The sequence below is a fragment of the Pleurodeles waltl genome, chromosome 4_1 (assembly GCF_031143425.1).
Source record: "Pleurodeles waltl isolate 20211129_DDA chromosome 4_1, aPleWal1.hap1.20221129, whole genome shotgun sequence".
Taxonomy (NCBI): domain Eukaryota; kingdom Metazoa; phylum Chordata; class Amphibia; order Caudata; family Salamandridae; genus Pleurodeles; species Pleurodeles waltl.
The window spans coordinates 765,312,808-765,334,231 of NC_090442.1; the positions used below are offsets into that span (position 1 = coordinate 765,312,808).

A 21,424-nucleotide genomic window follows, 5' to 3' on the forward strand; every position below is an offset into this window, starting at 1 on the left:
TTCTCATAACTCTGTTTCACACACTTTTGTCTATACAGATGCTGGCAGTGGGAATGATGACGGCAATAGGAGATCACATTATTAAGCCCTTCTTAGTGTCTTTGTTTAACAATATACTTCAACCTGTCTTGATATTCCTGATGAACATCTTGACCAGTCTACGGAATCTGACCTACCCGTTCATTGATGTTCTGCGGGGTGTCAGCCTTCAGTTTGCTGTGGTACTTCAAGCCTTCCGGTTGGTGGAAGTCAATATCAATCCGAGGCACCCTTATGACTTGAAGGTATAAAGCAGAAGAACGTTTTTGAATCTTGATGTTTCAGACTTTGACTTTGAATCATACAGACTGATCGCTGATAATGTCTTCACACAAAGACTGTGGACTGTACTGCACAACTTATTTTATGCAGTGTTCTATTTATTTATTGGATCCCAATTTCGTGAGCAGTTTGTATATATTTGTGCTTGCGGTTTTTTAAATAAAATATCTTTTTTACTTTTCTAAGTTTCTCTTTTCATGGCGTGAAGTGGCCCATTTTTGTATCAAACACTAGTGTTTTTGAGTTTGGTGACAGTTATTCATTTGACAAAATTACTATTTTTTAATTTGTTTGTTCGAAAAGAAGTAGCTTGTCATGCTCTGCTAGTCGTTGTCTGGCTGATAATTCTTGGGAACTTTCAAAGTTTATGCTGTGTTGTTAAAATGCATCACAGTAATAAGATCAAATATCTGAAAATGTTTAATTTCCATTCATTATTTATTACATATTTGTGTTAAATGCTGACCTAATAAATTCAGGTATTCAAAATCGGTTGAACAGCAAGTCTTAAACTACAATTGTTAAAAATGTGAAGCTTAGAAATGCCTTTTAATCTGTTGAATGCACGATGGAAGGCAAATGATAAATGATGATCAGCAAAAAAGGATTTGTTTTGCATACTTACAAGAGCATTGGTCAGCAAGACAAAAGGTTTTACTAAATTGAAATTAAAGTAATATGAATAACCCTATGAAGAATGTTTTCCGGTATTTAACGTGATATGTGTCTATGCTACTTTACGAGTATTGTTTTCCAAATGGGACCAGATCAAAGCAAATCATTTCTAGTTTTTCTTTCCATATCTCTCCTTCAGAGGGATTTTTTTCAGTTTCATTTTCAGCTTTCTGATGTAACCCATAATGATGGTATTGTCTATCTCCATTTGTACGGAAAAGCAAGGTTGAAGGACTAGGAAATTAGTCCTTAGCTTCAATGTGTTGGTTTGGCTTAAGTGAAATTGATATGTCGTGTTGCTGATGTAGGCTGCATGTAGAAAAGTGCCTTTTGACATGGTCACCCCCCCCCCCACACTTTTTGTCTTGTTTCTGCTGTAATTATGACTAAAAGTGCACTGGGCTCCTGCTAACCATGTCCCCAGTGCCAGATCTCTTTCCCCCAAACCCATAATAGCACAGTCCTTTTTCCCAATTGGCAAAACCTTTACTACCCACTAAAACACCCTAGTAGATGGTACCCCTGGTACCTAGGGCACTAAGGAGGGTCCCTAAGAGCTACACCATGAATTGTGCCACCCTAAGGGACCCCTCACCAATCACATGACCAGTTGCCATTGCAGCCTGCATGTCTTGGTGCACACAAAAGTGAAAACATGTCATAGCACACAGTTTATGTGCCATGCCCCCTAAGCTCTGCATGCAATATATGTAAGTTGCCCTTCTAGCAGGCCCTACAGCCCTAAAGCAGGGTGAAATATATTACATGTGAGGGCATATCTGCATGAGCAGATATGCCCCTGCTATGTCTTTGTTGGTTCTCAGACATGGTAAGTGACCAAGGAGGTGTTTTTAAATGCATGTGCTGGACACTGGTCACTACGAGTTCCCCAGCTAAATGATGGCTCTTCTAAATATATGGATGCTTGGTATCAAACATCTCGTATTAATAAACCCTCACTGATGCCAGTGAGGGGTTTATTAATAACTGCACCCAGAGGCCACCTTAGAGGTCCCCTTAGAAAACCTACCAGCTACTAGTGGGTTGTTTGACTGATCCTGACTAGTTCTGCCACCATAGACTCGTTTCTGCCCCCCTCCCCCTAAGGTGAGAGCCAGCACTCTTGAGGGCCAGAGACAAAAGCCTGCACTGGGCGGGGGTGTTATCACCTCACCCAGGCAGTATGGACATTCCAGGGTGGGAAGCTTCCAAGGCCTAGCAGCCTTTGAAATGCGACCCAGGTCTCTCCAGATGGTGGAAGGTGCACCTACATCCCCAAGCACCCAAAGTCTACAACCTACCCGTTTGTTGTCCCCGACTGGCGTCCTAGCCAGAGCCTGCAGCCTGTCTTCATGAGGACCAAACTCCCGTAGGAAACCATTGGGCACTCAACACTTTCCTACACCCAGCCGCCCCGCTGCTTCCCATAGTGACCTGCTGGTGCGGTTCTGATCAGTGCCCAGTACTTACCTTAACTCCCCAAGATTGGCCTTGTAAGTCGTTGTTAACCCTGTGTTTACTGAGCATTATTTTCCTCCATAGTGCAATTCTCAGAGTTCTTCAATGTTATTCTAAGTGTTGGTTTTTTAAACTGAAAAGTATTTATGCTTGAAAAAGTGCTTACCTGATTACGAGGTTCTTGGGTTTGAAACATATAAAAAGAAGTGTTACTTTTCCAATTTATTCTTTGAGTGTAGGAAGTAAGAAATAGTGTGCACAGAGTCCAAGGGTTCCCCTTAGAGGTAAGGTAGTGGCAAAAAGAGATCATTCTGATGCTCCATTTTGTGGTAGTGTGGTCGAGCAGTAGGCTTATCAGAGGATAGTGTTAAGCATTTGTTGTACACACACAGGCAATAAATGAGCAACACACACTCAAAGACTTACTCCAGGCCAATAGGTTTTTATATAGAAAAATATATTTTCTTCGTTTATTTTAAGGACCACAGGTTCAAGATTTACAAACAATACTTTAAATGAAAGGTATTTCACTCAGGTATTCCAGGAACTTTGAATAATCACAATAGCATGTACAGTTTTGACAAAATTGGCAATAAGCTGTTTTAAAAGTGGACACTGTGCAAAAATCAACAGTTCCTGGGGGAGGTAAGTAAATGTTAAGTTCACAAGTAAGTAAAACACTTACAGGGTTCAAAGTTGGGTCCAAGGTAGCCCACCGTTGGGGGTTCAAGGCAACCCCAAAGTTACCACACCAGCAGCTCAGGGCCGGTCAGGTGCAGAGGTCAAAGTGGTGCCCAAAACACATAGGCTTCAATGGAAATAGGGGTGGCCTGGTTCCAGTCTGCCAGCAGTTAAGTACCCGCGACTTCGGAGGGCAGACCAGGGGGGCTTTGTAGGGCACCGGGGGGGACACAAGCAGGCACAGAAAGTACACCCTCAGCGGCACAGGGGCGGCCGGGTGCAGAGTGCAAACAGGCATCTGGTTTTCAATAGGAATCAATGGGGAAACCCGGGGGCTTCAACGATGCAGGCAGGCACTTGGGGGGTGGGGGGGCTCCTTGGGGTAGCCACCACCTGGGCTAGGCAGAGGGTCGCCTGGGGTTCGCTCCTGCACTGGAGCTCGGTTCCATCAGGTCCTGGGGGCTGCGGCTGCGGGTGCAGTGTGGTTTCCAGGCGTTGGGTTCCTTGAAGCAGGCAGTCGCGGTCAGGGGGAGCCTCTAGATTCCCTCTGCAGGCGTCGCTGTGGGGGCTCGGGGGGGGGGTCAACTCTGGCTACTCACAGGCTCGCAGTCGTCGGGGAGTCCTCCCTGTAGTGTTAGTTTTCCGCAGGTCGAGCCGGGGGAGTCGGGTGCAGAGTGGAAAGTCTCACGCTTCCGGCGGGAAACGTGTGGTCTTTAAAAGTTGCTTCTTTGTTTCCAAAAGTTGCATTTTCTTGAACAGGGCCGCTGTTCTCAGGAGTTTCTTGGTCCTTTAGATGCAGGGTAGTCCTCTGAGGCTTCAGAGGTCGCTGGACCCTGTGGGATGCGTCGCTGTTGCAGTTTTCTTCGAAGTAGGGAGACAGGCCGGTGGGGCTGGGGCCAAATCAGTTGTCGTCTCCGTCTTCACTGCAGGACTTCAGGTCAGCAGTCCTTCTTCTTCTTTAGGTTGCAGGAATCTATCTTCCTCGGTTCTGGGAGCCCCTAAATACTCAATTTAGGGGGGTGTTTAGGTCTGGGAGGGCAGTAGCCAATGGCTACTGGCCCTGAGGGTGGCTACATCCTCTTTGTGCCTCCTCCCTGTGGGGAGGGGGGCACATCCCTAATCCTATTGGGGGAATCCTTCATCTGCAAGATGGAGGATTTCTAAAAGTAAGAGTCACCTCAGCTCAGGACACCTTAGGGGCTGTCCTGACTGGGGAGTGACTCCTCCTTGTTTTCCTCATTATCTCCTCCAGCCTTGCTGCCAAAAGTGGGGGCAGTGGCCTGAGGGGCGGGCATCTCCACTAGCTGGGATGCCCTGTGGCGCTGTAACAAAGGGGGTGAGCCTTTGAGCCTCACCGCCAGGTGTTACAGTTCCTGCTGGGGGAGGTGAGAAGCACCTCCACCCAGTACAGGCTTTGTTCCTGGCCACAGAGTGACAAAGGCACTCTCCCCATGTGGCCAGCAACATGTCTGGTGTGTGGCAGGCTGGCAAAAACTAGTCAGCCCACACTGGAAGTCAGGTATGTTTTCGGGGGCATCTCTAAGATGCCATCTGGGTGTATTTTTAAAATAAAGTGCACACTGGCATCAGTGTGCATTTATTGTGCTGAGAAGTTTGATACCAAACTTCACAGTTTTCAGTGTAGCCATTATGGTGCTCTGGAGTTTGTGTTTGACAGACTCCCAGACCATATAATCTTATGGCTACCCTGCCCTTACAATGTCTAAGGTTTTGCTTAGACACCGTAGCTGCATAGTGCTCATGCACCTATGCCCTCACCTGTGGTATAGTGCACCCTGCCTTAGGGCTGTAAGGGCTGCTAGAGGGGTGACTTATCTATGCCACAGGCAGTGTGAGGTTGGCATGGCACTCTGAGGGGAGTGCCATGTCGACTTAGTCATTTTCTCCCAACCAGCACACACAAGCTGGCAAGCAGTGTGTCTGTGCTGAGTGAGGGGTCCCCAGGGTGGCATAAGACATGCTGCAGCCCTTAGAGACCTTCCCTGGCATCAGGGCCCTTGGTACCAGGGGTACCAGTTACAAGGGACTTACCTGGGTCCCAAGGTTGTGCCAATTGTGAAGACAAAGGTACAGCTTAGGGAAAGAACACTGGTGCTGGGGCCTGGTTAGCAGGGTCCCAGCACACTTTCAAATCATAACTTTACATCAGCAAAGGCAAAAAGTCAGGGGGTAACCATGCCAAGGAGGCATTTCCTTACATTGAGTGTGTGTCTCATTTATTTCCTTTGTGAGTACAACAAATGCTTAGCAGTACCCTCTGATAAGCCTAGTTGCTTGCCCACACTACCTCAAAATAGAGCATTAGTCCTATCTACCTTTGACTCTGCAAACTAATTGGGGATCCACTGGACTTTTTGCCTGGTATGCTTCTTTTCAGTGCACCATATAGGGAGTCGGCTTCCTACACTGCTTATACTTTGTGGTTGCATCTGCCACTCCCTTCTCCTGTAAAGGTTAAGGATGGATAAGGCATCTTACCATCAGAGCTATTGCATGTTGATTCTGTCTTCCTTCTTAATCTATCTGGCCCATTTTACTGGTGACAGTCTTTCAGTCACCTCTGGTGGAATTGGGCATTTGGTACTATGTTGTTTTTGGGCACTAATGAAGCGCACTGCCTGGAAAACGTAAGGTGACATAAAAACTATTAGAGAGGCTGTTGTAAGGACATGGTCAAGCCAATCTCCATCCCCCAGTGAATAAAGCTTCTCGATCTGCCACGGTAATACATGTCAACCATCCCAAGGATGTTTTATCCTATTTGTTCATTTCAGCCAAACTAAATACTCATATTTGGACGTCTTCCACTTGTGACACAGAGTAACCATATTTTGTAGAAGTCGTCTTTGCATCATGACAACAACAACAACCACATGCCTTGGGTAAAAAGATCTGTGTTTTTTTTAAGCGAAGTTGACGATCACTAAATCATAAGCTGTCTTTGTTGGACAAGCCGGATGAAACAAATGTTTTTGCCGGAATGTAAGAACTGGACATGTTGTACTGGGGCTGTTTAATATTATCTTTGTAGATTGGAAGAAATTGAATCTATCACCTCAATCTTGAAACATCGTTTGCATATGTATATGCTCAAGTGCCTTTGATCTAGAAGGGGGCTGCTTTTCTGTATAATTTTTTTTATCTACAGGGAAATGCCCTGAGTGTACAAGTTTGCGTTATTCTTAGAGGAAGGTTGCAACACTAGATTACTCGTGTCAACAAAATGTTTCCTACTTCGAGTGGCAGTAGTTGTAGGTATTCCTTTAACCTGGAAATAGGAATAAAAGAAATGTCAAAGGAGTTAAAATGCCTTCATGTTTCAAAATAGATATCCAATATGAATGAGGGAGGGGTGCTGTAATGAGTTCGTGCTTTGTGGATTGCTGCCTTGGCAGATTCTAAATAGGTTCTAAGACGTAGATCTTCTTTATTCGAGGCCTACTGAAGGCATATCTCTGATTTCCTATTTCAGCACTCCTTATCAAAAGAAGATGCCTGAGAAGGATACACCAAATATTCTTTATTGAGCTTCAGACTTGGTGTGTTCCAAACATTTCCTCCCTCAAGCTTGACCCGTGCCTTGCGTGCCATGCAGCACTTGCCTTTCTTTAGATAAATCTTAAACCAAGCGACTTAATAGTAGTTGCCCCCTTGTTTTAACCACATTCCGAGCTTCTGGGCCTTTCTTATCTGGAATTAGCTCCTTCATCCTACAGGAATCACGTCTGTCAGACCTGCTCAACGTTGAACTTAGTGCACTAACGTGGCAGAGGAGCAGATCCTTTATCTAGGAGTTGCCAATGTGTGCTTTTACTTTTTGTGGGAAGTGTGAGGACTGAGGACACCCTGCGGCACCCTTCTGTGCACCATCTTAAATGAAAAACCGTGACCAATCTGTTGATTCCACTACTGGGACCTCTGGATAAAAACACCCTGCTCCTACGCTAAATCCCCAAATAGAGTCTGAAGTAAATGGGCACCATACTCGAGTTGTAGCCTTGGGAGAAAAGGCAAGGGGGATATCTAACAGATGGACTGTCAGCATTTGTCACCAGTTCCGTCTTCCGTGGTGATGAGCAAAACACACGAGCCCATTACTTCAGCTTATGGGCAGTGGTGTGTGTTCAATATAGTAAGTAATTGACTAAACCACGATTGCATACTACCTGAACAGGTGAAGGTCTGTCATCCACAAGTTTTTTATTGTGTCTTTCTTACTAGTGCCTTTGTCTTGTGCAAACTTCCGTTAAAAATGGAGATGCTTCTATGGAAGAGAAGCCTTTTGCTGAAACGTTAATGCACAGCCTTTTTATGTTTTTTGATGCCTGGAGCTATAGCATTTTTATGGGTCTTCAAGTATATTTTGATTAACACACTAATCATTGTTCTGTTCTTGAGGTCTTGTGCAGAATCGGGCTGCATATATCAGATACTATGAACGGTTATACAGTTTCTTGAATGCCCTCTATCAACGTTTTCTTGTGCGCCTCCAGAGACTGTGCCCAACGTACTTCCTTTTATCACATTTTCTTACAATTAAACACACAGATCTTATTTCTCAGTGTTCTCCCATCAATTCAGTTTCAAAATGTACTCACGCAATGCCCATTCATTTCCTCAGCCGCCAGAATCTGTACCATGAATCAAACCAAGATCAAGAACCTGCACAGAGTTCATGGAGCAAAGATGGTGGACATTGTTTTTTTTTATTATTATTTTTATTGGGTTGTTGCATTGGAAAAAAAAATAGGAAACCAGCATAATATACTCGTGCAGATAGGCAATAGAAAATACCCCAAGATATGGCGTGAGCTGCAATTATTACAATGGACAGTCTGAGTCTTGCTAGTGCAAGATGAGACGCAAGAGTAACAGTGTAGGAGGAGCAGATTGATAACTAGGGCGTTGGATGGGGCCGGAGAGAAGTGCAGCACAAGATGTGAGGGGTCATGGTGGAAGGGGCGAGAGGTCGGATAGACTTATTGGAGCTGCGAAGATCACGTATGGTGGGACATCCATCTGGGAACGAGATGATGGTTTCCGAGGTAAAAGGATATGGAGAGTACTACGTCCAGGGGATAATAGGGATGCAAAGGGATTAGGTGATAACATATACAGTAGGGCCTCAAAATGAGTGTTGAAACAGTGAAGTCAAAGGGGAGGGTCATCTGGGGTGCTTAGACGCACAAAATGTAACAGCAGCGTGTTCCGTTCAGGAAAGATGGGGATGTGACGTGCCTCATCTCGGAGAGCTATACCCTCCGCAGCTCCCCATGTACGAACTGTGCCCTGCCACGTCTCCAAGGACTGAGCAGTAGAGGCCTTCCCTTGTATGTAAGTGTTCTCTTGGCCAGTAGCAGGGCCAGGCTAGCAAAGCGTGTGCAGATGTGTCTTTTCCTACATTTAAAAGTATCTAGGGCGCATGCTTCCCAGGAATGTAGATCAGTGAGTTTGGTGACTTTGCGCAGTGTGGGATGTATACCTTGCCAGTAGGTGTGTAGAGTGGGGCAGGACCACAGCATATGTCGGAGATCAGAAAAGATGGTGGACACTGTTCCTGCGGAACCTACTTACTCTCACCTGAGTTTACTTGTTGTTCTTTTGGAAGCCTTTTGTCTTGCTGGGTTCACATGAGGCTTTGTCGGCAGGGAGCGTGCTGAAGAGAGCTGGTCTGCAGCTTTGGCGGTGCTAAGCTGTGTTTTCTGGTAGTCAACCGATAATGATGGCCAGCTGTCAGCAAAGTGCCTCACATTACAAATGTGAGGGGAATCCAATGTTTTCTAAAATGCCTGTTTTTTTTTCTTTTATCTAAATGGAAATATGTAATTTTGAAATCTCTTTTAACATTGGATCTTGCAAAGAAGAGAAATCACCTGAAGGAAATGTCAGTGTAGAAAAATCTAAATTGTGGTTTGCTGTTAGAATCCCCACAGTAATTATCAGTCATCCTAATCATCTTGTAAAGGTTTCTCCTTGTAAATATCATGTGCTGATAATTAGTGTCCTCATAAATTTATTGTAACGTCCTCTGGCTGTGTTCTTCCTGCACACCACTTTGCAGACACTTTTCACCTTTTCTTTGTATCCTTTTTGCTTCATTAGCAAAGAGCCCTTACGTTACTGAGTTTGACTGCCATTAAATGCACAACACGCTCCGGCATCTCAAAACACCCCTCTAGTGCAGGTGATGTTGTGAAGTCCTCCTTCAGAGCCTGTAGAACCCTCTCTGACAGTGAGTCTCAATGTGGGAAGATTACTTCTGGCAGCGGCCACTGCTTGATACAACAAACTTGGTTAGAAGATAGACGATAAAGGCATCTTGACTGCCCGTCTGTACCCCACATTCCCCATCACAAATTCTCCTGAACTAAAGCATTTTCGTAAGCAAGTAAGAAAAAAGTAGCATATGTTGAAAATATTAGGTAAGTAAACATAAACACTGCTGGTGATGCAGTAGATGGCAGAGTTGGCAAAAAATCGAGAACCATCATACAACCTTTAAACAGTGCCAAATAACCTCTCTAACCCTTTTCTGTGGAACAGTCGTCCTATGCATACCTATGTGGTATGTGCTTCTGTTGGCACGGGGTCCTTTTGGAACGCTCTGGCTTGGTACAGAGGAAGGGTCCACCAATACCACAGTAGTTTTCGATTTTTGACTCTAGGCATGAGATTCAGGGGTGAGTGCACGTCCTCTTCCACTCAGGTTGGCCTTTTTGTGGGGTGAGACAGACTAGCCAGAGACCCTGACTCTCCTCACCAGCCCTACTCAAGTGTTGCGAGTAACCCTCGGAAAGGAGAAAGCAGCTAGCCCCCGGACTGTGTTCTCTGTACTAGACAACGTGTTTCAGTCAGATTGGGTTGTCTAGGTCCAGGGAAGAGGTTGAGGCCTTTGGACCCTTTGATGACCAAGCCCTCAAACTGCATTGAATTAGGGAGTAGAGGCTTTCTCCTCCTTTATGGCAGTCTTTTGCAATCCCAGTATCACTAGGCAGGTCTTTCCCGGCCTTGTTATATATCCCACGTTTGCTGGTGGTAGAAGAAGGTGACCACTGAGGCAGTGAGGGAAAAGATGCACCACAAGAAAAAAACACAGCAGTTCTTCCTCCTTAGTGTTAGGTTACACCATTCTGTTGCCCCTGACACAGGAGGCACAAGAAAAAGTAGAGGCACCAAAAATAATTGTACCCTGCCAAATACCAACAGGTCTGCTATGGTTGGCTGTTCTGAGAGGTGGAAAACACCCTGACTCCTGAGGCACACTGTACTCAGGAGTATGTTAACCCACTCCTCTCTACCAATCCAAATGTTGAAGGAGCAAGAAGTTAACAGCTGTCTAACAGGTGAAACTGCAGGACTCTTGCAGTCTGTCTTTAGCAATAATACATCTTCTTAGGCCTCTGCCACAGATTGATTCTAGTACTATCCTCCCCACCTGTCTGAGGAAGGTGAGTTCCATGGGAGACAGATCAATCAGATCCGATCTGTTGACCAGTAGCACCTGAATTGGGTACCCTTGGACCCTAGGATTGCTTCCACACTGACCTCCATTCGTACCGTCGACTCCTTTCAGGATCACCTCATTTCAAACCTTTATGGCAGGATTTGCTTCCATGCTATCCTCCATCCTTAGCCTGGACTCCTTTCACAATAGTCTGAGTGCAAAGCTGATAGCCAGGTGCACCGCTCCACTCATTTACTCTCCAATACTGATGTGCCTCCTAAACCAGTACGGGTCCTAGTTCCTGAGGATCAGGCACAAGCTCCAGCACTCTTGTCTGTACCTGCACTGCTGGCTTCGAATCAGCTGCTGGTCCCATGTGTGCTCCCACTCACTGTAGCTCAGTCCTCATGGAGGATTCACCCTCCTGCCAGTACTTTCCAAGGCCTCGTCCCTGAAAGAGAGTTTGCACATGGGATCCAGAGACAAGTACTGGAGGAAATGACCATTGGCATAGCCAAGGATTTGGAAGGGCTGTCCATTGAGGCCCCAACTCCTGCTGCAGGGAGTGAGGCACTTATGATCTGTCTGGTGGTGGAGAAAACCTCCTCCCCTGACATCTTCCTTGGCCCTGAGCTGCAATTTCTCAAGCAGGGTTAGGGGATCTGGAGGAAATAGTTCTTAGTTGACAATCTCGAAGGCCCTGCACAGGTTATATTCTGCTTCCAAAGACTGCCAAATATTTGTCTCCAAGAGCCCTACAGTCAAATCTGAAGCAGCTTCACTGAAGGGCAAGGTGTATACGGTTGTGGAACTTGTATTTTTTGTTTTGGTTGTTGGCCGAATTCGTTCGCCCATGACTTGTCCATTTGTGTCCAGGCATCCTGCACGCTTTGCTCCCTGCATTTTTCTGCAGACTTACATTTTCTCTTTATTTTTGGCTTTCCACGGTCTTTATTTAATATGTAGTTGTTTATACTTCTTCCTAGCAATGAACGTTCTACAAACTACTTAGAAGGGATTGTGTTATGGAAAGCTGGGTGTGTCTCCAGTATTTTGCTTCCCACTTACATCCAGAAGTTCAGATATTCCACTTATGGGTTAATTTAGACGTCGGTAAAATATATGCTGTGGATGCCTGTTTCGCTCTGATATTAAATCAAGATGCAGCTGAAATGGCTTCAAGCTTGAGTGATGGATTGAACCGCTCTTGGACTGGAGTTTACATCGCACACCAGCAGGTAGGTTATTTCTGTACGTAATTTGTCTTTGATTTGTTTTTTTACAGTGAATTTGATTCCGTTTATTATTAGTTCATTTTCAAATTAAAAAAAGCCAGGTTCTCAACTGAAGAGGTACCTTTTGGGGCCAAGGAACCTTCTCCTGGGTTAGTCTATTAGTGAAATATTCTTTCACTCCTCTTCTGTTTGTTGGTGTCCATTATATTGCCTGAATCATTTGCTTGTTGGTTGCTTTTCTTACATTGCCCATGCTCTTTCCAAGGGGGTACAATTGATGTGATCAACCATGCCTAGGCGTTGAGCTCCGGAGAAGTCGTACTTCTTTTTTGGCTGCTTCCGATAGGTAATTTGGTTGCCATGTGCTAAAGAGTGGGCCTTTTCCGTATGAATCGTAGGCAGGGACCCTTCATGGATGGTATGTGTTGTAGGCAGTTCAGTGGAGGTTCAGGATTTAGAAGAGGGTAGGCGAGGTCTAAAACATGGAGGTAGCCACACGGCACCAACCTAGCTAGAATGGTGTGCTTGTATGCAAGAAATATGGGAGTCGTGTCAAAAGACCCAGTAATCCATATCACGATGCACAGTAATCCATATGGCAATATACACAATTATACTGTTAAATGAGAAACATTATGCCAAATGGGCAAGAATGGGGATTAGTGATATGAGCAGAAGCCCTATCTCTTTTTAAAGCCAGAGATACTGCCTACTGCTGTACCAGTACACCGTATGAGCAAGGAAAGAAATGAAACGGGAATCAAGATTAGCAACCTGAGCAGCAATACACAGTCTTTTGAACGCCCAGAGTTCACCTACTCCAACTTGGCCGAAGTAGCCCAAAATATTGAGCAGAGGTTTCACGGTGAAGAAGATCAAAATATTAAGCAGGGGTTTACTTTCCAAGCCTGTTCTATGCTTCCAAACGTGGATTACCATCATACAGAATATACTTCGATAGATCATGGCTCAAACCCCTGCCAGACTAGCAGCCTGCACATGTGAGGGTGAGAGACAAAGTGCCTTCAATGTAACTTCCCTGACTGCACAATAATGAATGGTCCCACCCCGTTTTACCCTTTTGTCATTTCCCCTCTGTGCGAACCCATTACATTTTCTCAGAACCCAGATACCTTTGCTCCTTCTAGTTTACCGGAGGAGGCATCCTCCTCCCCTTTGAGGATCTTAACGTAGACTACTGGCACTTTCGTTGTTTGTCGAGGCAGATTTTTCAGGGTAAAAAAGTCAATCAAACAAAAAGGGGTAGGGAGCAGATTGCCCACATTTTAGCAACAAGTTCACTCACATGCATTATAGTAAATGCAAAGCATGATAACACTTACTTCAGTTAAATGTCTTGTGTTTACCATGCTTGGTGCAGCCAGTGCTGTGTATCTTTAGATATGTGTTTTGGGACAATTGTCCTTCGTCAGTAGAGTGACACTTTGGGGGTCATTCTGACCGCGGCGGACGGCGGTCGCCGCCCGCCACGCGGTTCCCGCCGAAAGACCGCTCCGCGGTCAAAAGACCGCGGCGGTCATTCTGGCTTTCCCACTGGGCTGGCGGGCGACTGCCGAAAGTCCGCCCGCCAGCCCAGCGGGAAACACCCTTCCCACGAGGACGCCGGCTCAGAATTGAGCCGGCGGTGTGGGAAGGTGCGACGGGTGCAGTTGCACCCGTCGCGAATTTCAGTGTCTGCTAGGCAGACACTGAAATTCTTTTTGGGGCCCTCTTACGGGGGCCCCTGCAGTGCCCATGCCATTGGCATGGGCACTGCAGGGGCCCCGCGGCACCCCCTACCGCCTTCCTGTTCCCGGCGGGAGAACCGCCAGGAACTGGATGGCGTTAGGGGGTGTCAGAATCCCCATGGCGGCGGAGCGCGCTCCGCCGCCATGGAGGATTCTCAAGGGCAGCGGAAAGTCGGCGGGACACCGCCGACTTTCCGTTTCTGGCCGCGGCTGAACCGCCGCGGTCAGAATGCCCAGTGGTGCACCGCCAGCCTGTTGGCGGTGCTACCGCCGACCTCCGCCATGGCGGTAATTACCGCCAGGGTCAGAATTACCCCCTTTATGTTAAGGGTTTTAAGGGTGCTAGCCATGCTGGTTAGTCTTCTAGGGTCTCTGTACCAGTCACTGACCTCCTCCCCGTCACTGTTCCCCTCCCACTTCTCAACTGCTTGCAACAAAAGTTGTGCGAAGGTTTTGGGGCCACATCTAAAAGGGAGATAAGCTGAAAAGCAGAAGGGCTATTAGACTTGTATCTAGTCTAAAAACGACCCACTGATATACTACATTTTAAACTAGTGAAAACCTGCTCCATTTCAAGCTCATTGAAGCAAACTTCTTCACTTAAAATGTTTTCATTTGGTGAAATACTTGTGTTAGTTGACGCTGTGAGGGGTAATATACTTTTTATAAAGCTTCTCCCATTGCCTGCTTGAGGTATTGAAATCTGTGCAACCCTCAACCTCGCAAATCCCCTCTGCAATAATTTGGACATCCCTCTACCAGGAGAAAAGTAGTTTGGTGACTAGTGGCCCACAACTTGGAGGAAAAAGTAAAGAGCCGAGGCAGATTGAATGAACTCCAATACTTTTAAGTTTGCTTATGCTTTATTATACCGCCCAATAATATAAAGCAGAGCATCTGACCCTGCTCAAGCCTGTGTTGTGAGAAAGTATCAGCCAGGTAAACACAGCGATCCAAATGAAAGACAGCTAAGGCTTTAGCTACAGTTGCATTTTTAGGCAAGATGATTTATCAGCCTCTTCAATCATGTTACTTCTGTGGAAGCAGGTTTAAGATGTTTTTTCGTTTTGGAATGTAATTAGCTGCCAGCAGGCCAGTAGTTTGAGTAGATAGTAAGAATGTATTCATTCGGTCGTTCATTCAATCATTTTATTCATAGTTTGTTTACACTGCTCTCCTCTACCAATGCCCAAGTAAGAAGGGCCCAGAGAAAAACTGTTGGAAGAGCTTTTACAAATGTTGCAATTACGAGCCATAGAAAAGATGCTGCAGGAAGATGGACTGTGTCTGTTTTACGGCATAACGTTTTTAATCCCAAAAAGAACTGGGAAGCCCAAGAATCTCATTCAAGAGGATATGTGAGTCATCAGGATGGTTTCTATGTCGTTGATTTTGGAATGCTAAGCGAGGACAACAAAATAGGGCTCTTGTGAATGCTGCATGATTCATTCAATATCCCGCTTGTATTATTTCACAGAAAGCACCTTCCTTGTGTCCTCACGTTTGTAACTTGGGTGCTGATGAAGCTTTTGGCTGTGGGGGTTGCCCGTCTGGATGGGGTTACATGTATTTCTGTATCATAGGATCTTTATTAATAGTCATAAACGTAAGAATAATTCCCCACTGCGTTTGTGGCCCTTAGAACGCTTATTCCACAAACCCTTTACAAAGACATTGTATAAAATGAACATGACCAATAAAAAATAAACTCTTAATAGCCTATTGAGTCCAGTCGTTTTCCCAGATTTACACCCCTCCATTCTAGACTTGCTAAAGCATGTCGACGAGGTATAAGGAGGCCTGATATACATTTCATGAACCCAGTAGAAACAAAGGGCACCCGTGCCTTTCAGAAACCTAGATTCATCTAATCCCAGGATGTATTGTGCTAGTAGTTGACAAGTTTCAGCTTGTGAGAGTGCGAGCCAGTTACACCGAAAATATAATTTTTGCCTAATTTAAACAGCTTTTCTTTTATAACCTCTGATTCTAAAACTCCATTTGTTTTTCAACACTAGAACAACTATTTTTTTCCAGTCACAATATCCCTCCAGGTGGCAGTGGAAAATAAGCTTGGACTCTCATAAAGTCTGTGTGGTCTGCCTTTCAAGCCCTCACAAGCTCCTATTCCACTGCTGAATGTAAGTTTTATGTGTAACTGTCCAACACTACACATTGTGTGGGCACAAACATCTGCTCCCCTGAAAGAGAAATCCAAAGTGTGGATGCTGCAGAAAAAGGATCAGTGGTATTGCTGCCAATGTCCTTAAGGCTGATTGTGCAATTGCCTCCTTTGGGGTGGGGGGAATCAGACACGCTGTTAAATTATACAGAGTAGATTAAAGAAAAGCAAAACTTTACTGAAATTATGCAAAAAAAAAAAAGACCATCCCTATCTTGCTACTCAGTGCTGATTTTGCGATATCAGTGTACTGTAATGGGATTCATTTAAAAGATCAACAGGTTACACCTGAAATCCCTGAGTCGAGATGTGCATTCAAATATTTAACCTTCTCGCTGTTTCAAAACATATATGGGAGGAGATAGTCCACAGAGACCTTAAAAACATAGGAACTAGAGGAGTGGAGAAACTAATGCACGATTCAGTATTGTCACAAAGAACACAGATGCTATCAGTGAGAGAGGTTTCAGTCCTGGGCATGGCCCTGTCAGCAGCAACACCACCTGCAGCAGAGGTACGCCTACCATCAGGAGCGTGGGGTCAAGTCAAGATCTCCCAACCAAGTGCAGTCCACTAACATGTCTGGACGGCACCATCTAACACCTGATAATGACCTGGCCACCCCCCACGCCCGTACTCCACTGCGGTGGGGGGTTGCTGCTCTCAAAATAAAATAGAAAAGCAAAGTAATCACACCAACTAGCTGGTCTGCACAGAGAAACGGTTATATTGCTAAAAAAGAAAACTGTAGAACCTGTCCTTGTTTCTAAAGGAACAAAAATTATCATTAGGAAAATCCCAGACCCATCCTAGGCCTACAACAACCTAACAAATGGATTAAGTGGTAAAACTTCTGAACGCTAGCATCACACCAAATATTCCCTCATCTTAAAACAGGGAACTAAATGTGCACTCGATATTTAGGGTGTGTATTTCCACATCCCAGTCGTAAGGAAGCACAGAAAGTTCGTTTTTTCTGGTGTGTAAAATGCACTTCAATTCTGTTGTCTTTCTGTTTGGTCTGAAGTCCTCGCCTCCGAACTTCATAAAAAGCATGGCAGTGGTAACAAGTTATGCTATCAGAGGATCTACCAACACGACTGACTTCTCAAAGCCAGCAGCCCAGTCAAACCAAAAGAAGATCTCCAAATGTAATTCTCACTTCATTGATTAGGCATCCTAATCCATCTCCAGCTCTAACTCCAGTTCAGAAGCTGAGGTACTTGGGCGTGACTTTATCCACTAAGCAAGGAAGAGCGGTTCCGTCCGAGGACAGGGTGTTATTCATTGGGAAAAGTGCCAACTTCTTATGAGATCTCCAAATTCAACAGCTCATCACTGCTGTTTTCAACGGCTTAAACAAGTAAGGTAGCACTAGGTCTACAAAGCGCAGCCAGAATTCCAAGTTAGTAGCTATTTCTTCCTTTCCAGGCGGGCTAGGTTCTGAATGGTGCTTCCCAGAGAGAGGTACTGCTGTGTTTTCAAACAACAATTGCTCTGCTGCGTAAACTGGATTTTCCCCTAAATCTTTCAACATCGAAAATTGCGCTGAGCAGAAGTGTTCATTTTATGTGAATGATGATAGACAATTCTTCAGTGAAGGCTTTACCATTGCCAAGGAGATTCCAAAAGATAAGGGAGATTGCATGATTTCAAAAAGACAATTCATTCAGTCCTATTTTGGATGTTGCTAGATTACATGGTGTCCCGTATTTAACAATGTTCTTTAGCCATGTTGTACATCTTTTATACCAAAGGATTATTATAATATATGATGTCATCAAATAATATGTAATACTGTATATCATATGAGATATATACATATATTTGATTTCCTTTTATATTATATAATCTAATATCACAATATGATTGTTTGATAACTTGTTCAGTATGGCATGTCATTTTATTGTATAGTATGGTATGTTATGGGCTGAATGATAGTATGGTATTGTATGCTATGGGCTGTCATTGTAAAGTGTGGTATAGTATAGTATGGTATGGTCTGCCAATGTATAATATGATAGGCTATACAATAGCATACCATTACCATGTCATTGTGTGGTATGGTCTGACCTGTCATTGTATAGCACGGTATGATATGGCCTGTTAATGCATACTTTTGTATTGCCTGGTATGGTATGGCCTATCATTGTATTGTATAGTATGGTGTGGTATGGCCTGTTATTGTATTGTATTGCATGGTACAGCCTGGTATGATATGGTATGGCATAGCCTGCCAATGAACAGTATGATGTGGTATGATATGATCTGTTATTGTATAACATGGTATAGCCTGTCATTATACAGTATGGTATAGTCTGTAAATGTATGGTATGACCATGTCCTGTTATTGTACAGTATTGTATGGTATGGCCTGTCATAGTGTAGTGTTGTCTGGGAGAGCACTCTTAGTTACAATGTGCACATTAAGTAATGGTAGGACACGTAATAGAAGCAGCCAAGCAAGCAAAAAGCCATTTTCAATTGTATATAATGTTATCTTCACACTAGTATATTCTATCCAACCCGTAATTGTGCAAACATAAACCAATGTAAAACAGTTTTTTTGCATAAACGTGTACCAAAAAAAAGCACTTTATTATAAACTAAACAAGTGGTTACTTAATAGCAATAGCGTGAAGCCGCTAATGTATTTTTAAAACAGTTTTTTATTTTTTTAACTTGTCTGTATTTGTGTGTGTGTGTGTGTGTATATATATATATGTATATATATATATAGCTCACATACCGCTATCAAGCTAACACTCAGCAAACATAGTGCACAGATGCTGTAAGAGTACAAGGCATTTCACGCTTAGTATCCCAGAGAGTATATGACAGAGCAATCATCTATTTTCTACATTAAAACTCTTAAGAAGCAGTTCTGTCTGGGAGAAGCTGTGTGCAATCTCCCTCGTGTAGGTGGCAATCAGTTCTGGATATTGTCTCTTATGCTGGGCATCCTAAGCTGTTTCCCCAATTTTCTCAAGGTTCTAGGTAATGCGGGCTTTTATGCAATTTGATAGTAACTTAACACTAACATAAACCATATCAAGACGAAAATAGCAACTGATCATGGCATCGGACGGTCAGTGCGGGCATGTATATATGTGTGGTGATGCTTCTGGTAACTGAGGGAGCGTGTACGCTCGTGGTGGTGCCTGGCTTTATCTGCATCTGCATTTGATTATCCCTCATGGGTAGGACATAGTAGGCGGGGGCCTGAAGCTCTTGATATGTGTTGTCTGCTCTCTTAACCCTCTGAGCCTTCCTCCCCACTTGGACTCCCCTCTGCACTCGAATCTGGTGTATGGTCCTCCTGTGCAGTCTGCTTTAACCCTCATGTGTCTAGTTCTTCTAGCATCTCGCTTCTCAGTTCTAGATCTCCGCATTCTTGTCCGTACGGACTAGTTTAAGCCTTCTCTCCTCCATGATCCCCCGTTCCCGGGGGTCCGCCCTCCATTTTCCCAAGGTGGAGGGCCGGGCCTGGGTGCAGTGAAATGTGATACAGCGTTTAGACAGCACCAGTCCCAACAGGGCGAATCTGTATTTCATGTTCGTCCCTTTCTTAACAAAGATAATATAATATAAGTAAGTCTCAAAATCAAATGATATACATATACGAACATTACTAGCTGTCCATACCGACGGAAGAAACACAATCTACGCAATATCTGAATTATAATGCACTCGGTTATAGCAATGCAAATCACCAATAAAAGTAACTGAATTTGACTAATTGCATACATTGGTCAGCATAACAAGATTTCAATTCAGCATGGTGCATCAAATGAATACCTCAACTAACATCTGATTAGCATTGGCATGTGGGGCTTCATGCAAAAGAATTTAACCAACATAAATTTAGAAAACTTCTATCTTAGGCTCTGTCAAAATAAGCAGTTGGTACCTAAGAAGGAAAATACAATGAATAATACATTTATCCTTTCATAATTACCAAATACAATCAGCATTCAAGGTAAGTCTTCATCCTTCAGGTACCGGTTTGATCAGCATGGGGCGGATTTCAAAGGGGCAAAGTTTAAGTCAAGTTTTCCTTGCAGCAGCAAGGAAAATGGGGCAAAAGTTATCGTATGGGCAAGACGGGGTAAAGTTAAAGTCTCTAGGGTGAGAACTCTTTAAAGTCTCTCTCTGGGATAGAGAAAAAAGCATCAAAGTGTCATCAAAATGGCATCAAAGAAAATGGTTGGCTTCTCTTTGTCCGGTGGGTTTAAGTAAGAAAACGTTTCAAATTCTTCAGGGTCTTCCATTGGAGGGTCCATGGGGTGGTTTCTCTTTAACCAATGAATAGTGTCCTTTTCTCAATGTTCACTTACGCATAAGGTGTCCTTGAAGTTTTGGAACACAAGTAGCAACAAAGTTTGCCAATTAATTCTGTATTAGTGTCTTTATTGTCTGCACCTGCAGAAACTGACCTTGCTTCAAAGGGGATGAAACTTGCCTAGCACGCAACTTTTGAGATAAGTGTATTAGTCATTCTACTGTAAAAATACAGCTTTTAAAGTTTAAAACATGTCTTTGTTAATACAAGTGAAAACCACGCAGTTAAAATTGAGGCCAGGCAACTAGGCCAACGCCTCTGCTAAATTTAAGCTAAGCATATAACAGTTTTAACGAGAAAATCATAAAATACATCTGCAATTATGACGGATTACTACATTGTCGATTCTTCATGATTAATCAAGCTAGTTTATACTAATGGCGACCTACTTCGTGGGCACATTTTCTACACACATTATTTTTCTTTGCTAAAATCACATTGCCTTATACGATTTTGTTACATGATATATGAATGTTTGTTAGCCTTTCTTTTTCTGCTTCATCAATCCCTCCTCCTCTGATGACTAATTATGTAATCACATTAAATCTTCCATCACAAATTTTATTTCATTAAAATTCTGTTTTAGTAATTTGACATTTCAGTCATTTCCCTTTTTCTCTTCACTCCCTTTGATTTTTCCCTGTAAATTTCTACCATTCTCTTTTGTTCTTTCTTTTCTATTCTTCTCTTGTTTCTTGATTTTAATATTTTAATAGCTTTCCATATTCCCCAAATACCTATTAAGCAAATTAATATCCCTTTGACTATTTTCAGTAATATTCTGTTCCAAATGTTGCTGAGCCAATTTCCCACGGAAGCAAATCCTTTTCCAACCTTTTCCCATACTCCTGGTTCTTTCAGTTCTTTCAAATCTGTACTATCGTTAGTTAAATTCGTAAGCATATTTCTAATTTGTTTACTGTTGTCTGGTATATATGAACAACAGTGACGTGCCCTAAGCATTTTGCAAACGACGCCATTCTTTGCTAAAAGAATGTCTAAAGCAAGCCGATTTTAAAGAGTCATAGCTCTTCCTGCAGCAAGTTCAGTATCCATCAGGATCATTGCTCCTGAGAATTTTGTCAGCATGTTATCCACAATAGTAGACAACTTTCGTATTTTGATTGAATTCAATATAACTCCTATTGAAGGAATCATTGCTCCAAATATATCTCCTACCACACCAGAAGCTGTCTCCCTTTTCTGAATACGATGTAATTCAGACAGCTTTGGAAATTTCTTTAAGTCGTCTAGTTGATAAATCTTTGGAAATACTATTTCCAAATAACATCTCCCATACCATCCTTTTGGAAGACG

The 21,424-nt window shown here is 43.7% G+C and overlaps 1 protein-coding gene across 1 annotated transcript in view; it reads left to right on the forward strand.

The window, feature by feature from the left end:
* Positions 1-965, forward strand: part of LOC138288127 (uncharacterized) — a 139,590-nt gene extending 138,625 nt beyond the window's left edge. Inside the window, exon 11 of the mRNA XM_069229386.1 lies at positions 39-965. Coding sequence (XP_069085487.1) covers positions 39-290 — 252 coding nt within the window. The 3' untranslated portion in view covers positions 291-965. The remainder of the gene's footprint in view (positions 1-38) is intronic.
* Positions 966-21,424: the final 20,459 nt, after the last annotated feature.